The 8,980-nt window shown below is 44.2% G+C and overlaps 1 protein-coding gene across 1 annotated transcript; it reads right to left on the bottom strand.

Moving 5' to 3' along the window:
• Positions 1-235: 235 nt before the first annotated feature.
• Positions 236-8,754, bottom strand: wee1 (WEE1 G2 checkpoint kinase). The gene is made up of 10 exons (XM_086073496.1): positions 7,829-8,754; positions 6,466-6,680; positions 5,327-5,393; positions 5,065-5,237; positions 1,640-1,908; positions 1,469-1,558; positions 1,231-1,316; positions 969-1,139; positions 735-880; positions 236-471 (listed from the first exon to the last, which is right to left on the bottom strand). The coding sequence occupies exons 1-10, from the start codon at positions 8,309-8,311 to the stop codon at positions 354-356; spliced, it is 1,818 nt and encodes a 605-aa protein (XP_085929622.1). The 5' UTR covers positions 8,312-8,754; the 3' UTR covers positions 236-353.
• Positions 8,755-8,980: the final 226 nt, after the last annotated feature.

Genomic DNA, 8,980 nt, shown 5'->3' with positions numbered 1-8,980 from the left:
CTACACACAAGCATGTGTAATGTCATTAAAGCCGAAGTCAGCCTAAAACGTTAAAATGCTGCGTTTTGACACGGCTTTAACCCAGGCGGCATTTGTTCAACTGTTGTGTGCTGCTGATGGCTACCAGATGTCATCCATGTTCCCATCTCAGGCCAAACATTTATTAATGAAGAAAACTATGAAGTGTTGAATTATTCATCACATTTGAACCTGACATAATGGAGTGACAAAAAGGTGAACATAGAACGACTTTATTAAATAACTTTGTACAACTTCCGCATGGCAAAGTGTTGATTGAACAAATATGAACAGTTTTTTTTTTTTTTTTTAAACGTATGTACAACAAAAACTGTTCAGAAGATGTTAAGGCTAACGGACCGGCTCATCATCTTCCCGATGAGTCTGGAGGTGCTGTTGCTGTTTCCCTTCTCTCCGACGGAGGCTCTGGCCAGCTGAGCCTTCTGCAGCTCCCTGAGCATGCAACAAAAAAAATGATTGTAAACATTCTGCTCCAAGATTTCAAAGTTATGAAAGGTGTAACGTGAACTGGTTTGGTGGACAACACATTTTTTTTAAATTGAACTATTTTAAAGCAACTTTTTTCATGCTAATATTTGCTGAAATCGTGACCCTCACTACTTTTTTTCAGTGTAGCTATATAACGCGTTTTGACTTTCGAACCCCCAATATAAACAAAGAAGACCATTTCTTACGTGTGTCGAACAACCGCTCACCTTTCCAACAGGGCATTCTTGCACTTTAGCGCGTTGTTCTCCACTCTCAGCTGGTCGGCGCTACTCTTGGTCGCCGTCAGCAGTACCGGGTGACGGATGAGGTCTGTGGCGGAAGGGCGCCGGGTAGGGTCGGGGTCAATCATCAGCTGGAACACACCAACGGGACACGTGAACACCAGCACCGGGCCAAGTACGTCGTCGCGAATTACGCCTCGGCAACGAGGTCGTACACACCGCGAGGAGGCTGAGAAACTCCGGCGAGAGCACTTGGGGGACAGCGGGCAGTTTCCCCCGGCGGATTTCGTGCCAAGCGTCGCCGTTCCTGGGCAGAGGCTCGGCCCCCGCCGCGCTGACCACCGTCAGGGCCAGGGCGAAGATGTCGGCCTTGGCCAGGTTGCTGCAGTCCTGGGGACGACCGCGAGAAGCCACTGAGAACTTTGCTCAAAAAATAAAAAATAAAAAAAAAGGCGACGGACGTGTCGTTTTGATGACAAACCTCCTGAAGAACTTCATTGGCCAAATATCTGCTGTCACCTTCTTCCACTTGATGATTGGCGGCCCGCGTCACGTGACCAAGATCACCTGCAAAGATTGAATAAACTCCATATTATGGAAAATTATACATATTTATTTATATCCAGCGATGTTAAGATTATTCATATGCACTTTGCTCCTCAACTGAAGTCCTTCATTATCAAAACTGCTCATTTGGAGCCTTGAAACATCAATCAAACCTATTTTGTAGACCACGCTGGAGTTGAGGCCGTCCTCATCGTCGCCCTCGTCGCAGCTGCTGACAGACTTGCGGGATATGAAGATGTTACCTTGAACAAAACGCCAAAAATTAAGCATCCAAATGAAAAATGTCCCGCTTGCCTCACAATGAAATCCTTCAGCCAACTCACTGGGCTTGATGTCCATGTGCACCAGCGACATGGAATGGATGTATTTGAGTCCTCGGGCCACCTGGAGGAGCAAGTCCTTGAGCTCCAGCTCCGACAGGCGGGCGTGTTGCTGGGCGTTGTCGGCCATCATGTCTGACAGCGTGCCGCCGTTGCAGTACTCGTTCTGGATCAGCATGTGGCCTTCTTCTGCCCACGCAGAGTAGTAGCGCACCACATGCCGGTGCTGGCCCAGCACAGCGTGGGCGTATACCTCGCGCAGAGCATTTTGCCTGCACGGGGGGGAGGAGGAGGGGTGCAGGTCATTGTTAACTCACAGTCTACCTTTAAATCAATAAATGTGACAGGTTCGGGCAAACAAAAAGTCCTCGTGACAAAAAAAGAAAAAAAAGCGCGATATATATATTTGAATTCTAAACTTTGGTACTTGCATCTAAGTCAGTACCTTAGAAAAAAAAGATATTAACCTGAAATTTTCAGATACTGTTAAAATATCAGTGGGAAGTCAATTCCAATTGTAGGTCCGAGATTTGAACCCTTTAAAACTTTAGGAAGTTTGACCTCTCAGCCTCCACTTTGAAGATCACATTAAGCTTACAATTCATCGTCTGAGGCGTCAGCCAAAGTTTGGTCATTTTAGTTTTGCTCCTTGTAATATGTTCTTGCTTAAATGAGGTCACAATACCACAGCGGCAAATTTGATTTAATAATTTGATGTCGATTATTTGACATTTGGTGTGGCCTGTGATATTTTTTACATTTATTTTATTAGCATTTTTATTTGAGAAGTTTCTGAGTGAAACAAGTTGTTAGTGGTAATGATTTGGATTGCAAGGAAGAGGTAGGACAAGATTTTAGGATTTTCCATGGCGCACCTGAATGCAACATTTACGTACACCAGCGTACTGGCGTCGCCCACCCGCGCAGGATTTCACACGCTGGAATACATTTCCGGGTTTACAAACGAGCGAGATTATTGCGGCACCAAGCAAAACCAAAACAGTTCGTGAAGTATGACAGCCTCCGCGCCGGGCGCAGGCTCGCAATGTTTTTTTTTGTTGTTGCTATATTTGAGTCCAATGTGGGTTCGAACACAGCGCGCGGCAGGCTTTACGTTCTTGAAAAACAACTGCACAAGAACCAAAGATAACATCAATTATTAATTGATATATTTACTGTTTAACTTCGTTCATTGCATAGAACTTTGCTTCACACTTTGTTTTTTTGTGTAATAATTATACTTCAGTAGGCCTAATTTTAAAATGTACTTTTATTTCTACTATTCCTCTCTGGTTCATTTGTTTAAGTAGCACTAAGGAATTTTTTTCAACCTTAATAAAGTATTTTCATAACTCAAACATCTCAAACTGAAACATCGACTTAAAACTAGTTGAATGGTACCTTTGCCATGGCCTTAATGGCACTAAGCAACTTTGAGGAAGATGGTAGCAACACTGCCACACAAAAAACTACAAATGTGCTGACTGCTTTACGGCATACGTCAAAAGCTACCGGGATGAGAGGACAGTCAAGGATGAACGTTGGCCCAGACTTCACTCGCTGGCGTGAGCAAAAAAAAAACGACGCAATGCGCTTGTCCTCATAGGAAATGTGGTCTTCTTTCAGACATAACAATACCGCTTTTGTCCACACGGCGTCGCCATAATCAACATAAATTGAAAGTTCCTTAGTGTTGTTCCGATACTAGTATCGGCAGAGGCCCCGATACTGCATTAAAACAGTGGTATTCGTATCGTGAGTACTAACAAGTAACATGCAGATACCATTAATTCTGATGCTAATATAGGACTTTGGATGCAGCATCTTGTGTCTTGCTCATGCACGACATTCACTGATGTGTGACATGTTCACTGCATGCCGAGCTAAGATATCCTATTGGCCCTTGAATGCTCTGAGCCAATGGCAGGACAGCTTTTTTCATGTTGAGAAAAAACAACAACTTAGGTATTGGTATTGCATCGGCCGATAATGGAGAGCTGGGTATCGGAATCGGTATCGGGGGCCAAAAAACGGTATCGGAACAACGCTACTTTAGATCTTTGTTATTTGTCAAGTTTTATATATTGAAAAGTCAAAAGTCAAATTGATTTAAAGTAATAAATAAAATACAAATTTCTAAAACAGAGAGCGAGAGAGAGAGCGAGAGAGAGAGCGAGAGCGAGAGCGAGAGAGAGAGAGAGACAGAGAGAGAGAGAGAGACAGAGACAGAGACAGAGACAGAGACAGACAGACAGACAGAGATAGGGGGGGTTGGTATCGTTGAGTACCGGTATTGATTCAAACGTGAAAGGCACCCATCCCTAGTCAATATAGCCTGTGGGCATTTTGGGGCGGGGTGTCAGGCTGACTCGCTTGAAGTGACAATGCGATAATTTTTCTATCTTCAAGTTTCATCGCTTTTTTTTCTTCTTCATTTTAATGTCATTCCACTTAAAAGTGCATAAAGTGAAGATGTGTGGTGATATTTGCGACACAGGCAGACGATTCATTTGTGACGCATTGATGAAGAGGTGTGTACGGAGTCGTATGAAATTGACAACATCGACAAGTGATCAAAACATTACATTAGTATTTACAATACATTATTACATTAGCCTACATTACAGACAAGGCGTCGGCGCATTTCATAACTTTTAATCACCGACTCGCTGTGAGCGAAGTGACAGCCCGTCAATCCGCTCCCCCGATCGAGTACGCACATATAGTCAGTGGACATGGTTTAGTGCATGAATGTAGTCATTTGAATTAAAAGTAGAAGTCGATTCATTAGGAAAGAGATCCCGGAATCGAAGATGATCTCAGTTTGAATAACAAAACACAGTAACTGGACTGACGACGCGCGTCCTTCATTCTGGTGTACTTTGACTTTTTTGGTTGATATGTCCATCCATCCATCATCAGAACTGTTTATCCTCACAACATTTATGCAACCCATTTGAGGTAAGGAAATCTGAATTGGTTTTAATAAACAAGACACGGCGCTAGCTAGCAGCGAGGCTAAAAACACTCCCTAGTTACGATGCATACTGTCTAATAATTGCTTTTTTCATACACTTCTATTATTTTTTTTTACCTTTGAGCTGCTGGGAAATTTAACTAGAGACTTCAAGAAGGCTATTTGTGGAGAAATCTCAAAATCGTCATTTTCGACCTCCTGTTATGGACAAATACACAGTTGTGACTTTCCGACATGCGGACCTTTTAGTCAGAGCGGGTCACAAATACAATGGGGCAGGACAAGACTGCACTGGGATGACCGCGGCATTGGTTGCTAAGCGACGAAACAGGTAGTAGCCTGGTGCCTGTAATTTAAGCCAAAGGACGACCTGCTGGCCAATACAGCGAATGAAGGCTCAGCAATCAGCATCCATTATTAGAGAGACCCGTGTTCAAAAGCCAACACTTACTCGTCCACCGATCCAGCCAAGGGCTTCTTGGAGCGCTTGATCGCGTAGAGGCAGCCGTCCAATCGCTTCACGCATTTGTACACAGCGCCAAACTGACCGCAGCCGATCTTCTCCAACTCCAGGAACTCGGAGGCATAGCGTGACATCATGTTGCTCTGCATCATGGTGACCCTCTGGGGAAGATGAACGCGGGTTAAACTCAAGAACTGAGGGAGGGCATCAATTAAAAAGGGGACACAATGACACATGAAAAAATTATTACCTTGGATGGTGGCAGGATTTCCTCTTCTTCCTCAATATCACTTGCCTCTATGTCTTCACCACTGGATCTGTGTGGAGAGCACAATTTAATTAGCATGCCTGTTTTTAAAATGGCGTGAACATGATCTCAACCGAACAATTTCAAAAAAAAATGTTTTTCAAACTACGGCTAATTTTGATACCGTTTGAGCATTGACAACAAAATCCTTGAATTTATTTAAAACTCAAGTAAAAAAAAATGTGGCAGACAGGTAGGGGCAGCAGCAAAGTGCACGGTGGGGGAAGGAGGCGTAGGGGCGTTCACAAGCACACGACAGAGTTTGCGAGCACGCATGAGGTCTTAGTTCCCAGCCATAGGTCGGAGGTGAGTGACCTGCTGTGTAATTTACCTTATTGTGACGTTCAAATAAGTTACAGTGAAATCCTGCTATATTGCACTTCATCTTTCGTGCATTGCAGGCTTTTAAAGTGATGCATCAAAACAATGTCGGAGCATGTGAGGCTGTGAGCATCCAGTTCGGTCGCGTCTTCGGCAAAGTGGGAGTGAGCGACCTTCGTCGCGTGGAGGCTACAAGAGGTCAGATATGATGCAAAAAATACAATAATTTGCAAATGGTGCAGGAAAGCTGTTGCCGTTAAAGTTAAGAGGATGCGCAGGTTCAAGACGAGGACGAGGCGCGAGGAGGAAATGGAAACAGCTTGTGTTGTTCGGCGTAAAAGTGGACAAAAATCTTTGCTGGAGCACTGTTAGACGCACTCCTGAAAAAAAAAGAAGAAAAAAAAGTGCCTGTAGCACAATAACACTGTTGGTAAGAGAAGAGGCAAAGAAGGTCCCATACAAAGCCAAGACAATATGCAGTATGCTTGTAGCTAAGGTTGTACTCTATGGATGTGTTCAAAATTTTGGTGTTAATTAGAGAAGAAATTGTTTGAAGGGATATCATTTCTGTAACAACTACACTAATTTCCACTAGCCGTCCGTCGTGGTTCGCAAATAGCTTTAAGCCAGCAGGAAACCAACACATGGTGTGGTTGAATATTTTGCTCTTTCAAGACAATGTTCAATTCTGTCTATAGTAAACTCCAACTGCCTTGTATTTAGAGAACGGCGCGAGTGAGAGAGTGAAAACTACAACGTACACGTTCCAGTGTGGCCTCTTCCTGTTGGTCCGTTGCTGCGTGGCCGACTGGATAAGCAGGGAGTCGGGGGTGAAAGGGTTGAAGTTGACCGGAGGCGTGTGACGTCTCCTGCCACTGTCACTGTCTGCGAGAGACCTTGACAGCGTTACCCCGGGTTCGCCAGTCTTGAATAAGGGACCCTTCCCGCTAGAATCTCTGACGCGAGATAGAAGGCTCTGGAAAACAAACAACTCTTTAAGTGCCCATGTACATGCAAAAACAGGGGAACCCAACCCACATGTGACCAAACCCAGAATACACTTGAGCCATTCCATTTGCAACACGAGCTTGAGGGCACTTTAATGGTAATTTCTGTCGACAGCAGAGGGCAGTATCTGTACAATGTGCATGCATTATTCCAAGAGAGTAAAAGCTCGTAGGTTCTTGTGTGACAAGAGTGGTTACATCTCGGACGCTCCACTCGGTTGATGTAACTGCAGCAAAGCAAGTACTTTATGGCAGCGTGTTTACAGCAGCAGCAAATGTGTCAACATTTTTAATTGACAGTCCAGGAAATACACACACAAATTAGGATTCAGGTACTGCTTTGGCCAGTCAGAAAATAGGCAAAAATGTTGATACTGGTATAAAAAAGAAGAAGTTTATTATTGATTTAACATAAAGAAAGCCTGCTTTGATTGAGGACCCCAGAAATGGCATAGTTACTGCCGAGAAGCTGAAATTCCAAGTATCCAGAACATTTTTTATTAAAAAAGGTATCTAAACGATTGATTATCAATAATTGAAAATCGATTGCTTGTTGATAAATCATTGCATCTCTAAAATGTACACAACCGTGTAGTACTTTCCTTGAAAATAGGCTGTAGTAGATATTTTGAATAGCATTGATCCACCGGGTTTGTTTTATTTTTTTCTTTTATTTACTTGATCGCGTTTTCTTTATAAAAAGTTATTAGTTTTATCGTAGTGTTTTTTTTTTTAATACTGTAGCAGGAGAAATATTAGAATGCAAATCGTAGTGGTTTAGTTTAAAAAAATTTTTTGCAAAAACGTGTAAAAATAGCCTCAACAAGAGCACATCATTTTAATAATACAGTAAAAAAGAAAAGAAAAAAAGAATAGTATGAAATGGGGGGGGGGGTGCACAGTCATTGTCTATAACGAAGCAGTCATTTCGTCATTGCAGTACATTTAGACTATTATGTAACAGCCCCCTCGTTAAGTGGGTCACTGGGTTGCCCAACTGACACAGCAAAAATTGTTGACGTTCAAAACTCGCCGTTAGTCAACAACCAAGTTGCCATCTTGGATTCCTAGGAGGAGTAAATCACATTTAAATTGTTGACGGCCGATTTCCCCTCACCTTTGGCGTGTGCGGTGTGTCAAAAAGTCGCAGTTTTCTCAGGGTTTTGTGCGGAGGCGTGTCGGGGCATGTGGGGAACAGTGAGCCGGATCCGTCCTTGTCGGCCCGGCGGCACGACCGCTCCGGCGAGCCGGCACACAACCACAACGTTTTCCTCGGAGACGGTGTGCAGGCGGCGAAAAGTTCCGAGCTCGGGGACAGCAACTGCGAAGGGGAGCTGAAGCCCTCTTCCGACCAAATCTCGTCTCCGGCCGACCGCCTCAACACCGGGGTCCTATCACCACCGCAGCCTGCACCCTCCGGCAGCGTGTCAACGGAGCTAGTTCGCAACCCCGTCGGGGAGTGCGATTCGTTGAAGCCGGACTCGTTGACATCCTCCATCAGCTCATCCTCGCTGTCGCTTGCCGCAAAATTGAGTTTCTGGCGAACGGGACGCGATTTGGGCGAGGGGGAGTCCTTCCAACGGCTACCGTAGCTCGACATGCTAGCCAAGTTGTTTTTACTCTCGGTAAAAACGTGCTTTTCGAAAAATAAACAAGCACTAGTTCCAACTTCCCCTCCAAAAAACACAAAAAGTCGAATTTTAAACTACCTTGAGCGAAGGTATTCCAGTAACAGGCATACAAATAAAAGTTTTAGTGGACTCCGCTAGCCTCGAAAAGGCTACGTTGTTTTTAACTCCAGCCCACCACGTTGAAGAAGTGGCCGATCTAATGCGACGAAAAAGTCACCAAAAACGAGTTAACTACCCGCTTGAGTCGGGTATCGTCCTCCGACCCAGCAGCTCAGCACGCTCTGGCCGCGACACAAATTTAAAAGATCACAAATTCCACCAGTTAAAAGAAAAAATGTAAGTAACGTCTCCGCATTAATCCACTGCCTCTCGTCACGCGCGAGCTAACGTACTTCCCGCGACCGTTAGTCATGTGACGCACCGCAGCCAACCAGAGAATCCCTGCGAAATCTGAAAAATGGGGCGTGCCACATGAAAGAGTGGGCCGTGATGTAATATAGGTTTCTTTCTTTTTTTGTGAGTTGTGTCAGCGATTTACTTACATTTGACTCGTCGACGTTACCCGTAACTATTTTTGTATGATTAAAATATATTTAATATATTATCAAAATAACTTGGAAACCTTGTATGCCCATTGC

Source organism: Leptonotus elevatus, chromosome 4 (genome assembly GCF_054856555.1).
Source record: "Leptonotus elevatus isolate MCC_2025b chromosome 4, RoL_Lele_1.0, whole genome shotgun sequence".
NCBI classification, from domain to species: domain Eukaryota; kingdom Metazoa; phylum Chordata; class Actinopteri; order Syngnathiformes; family Syngnathidae; genus Leptonotus; species Leptonotus elevatus.
The sequence above is the reverse complement of the archived record's forward strand: the minus strand, read 5'-3'. Positions and strand labels throughout refer to the sequence as shown.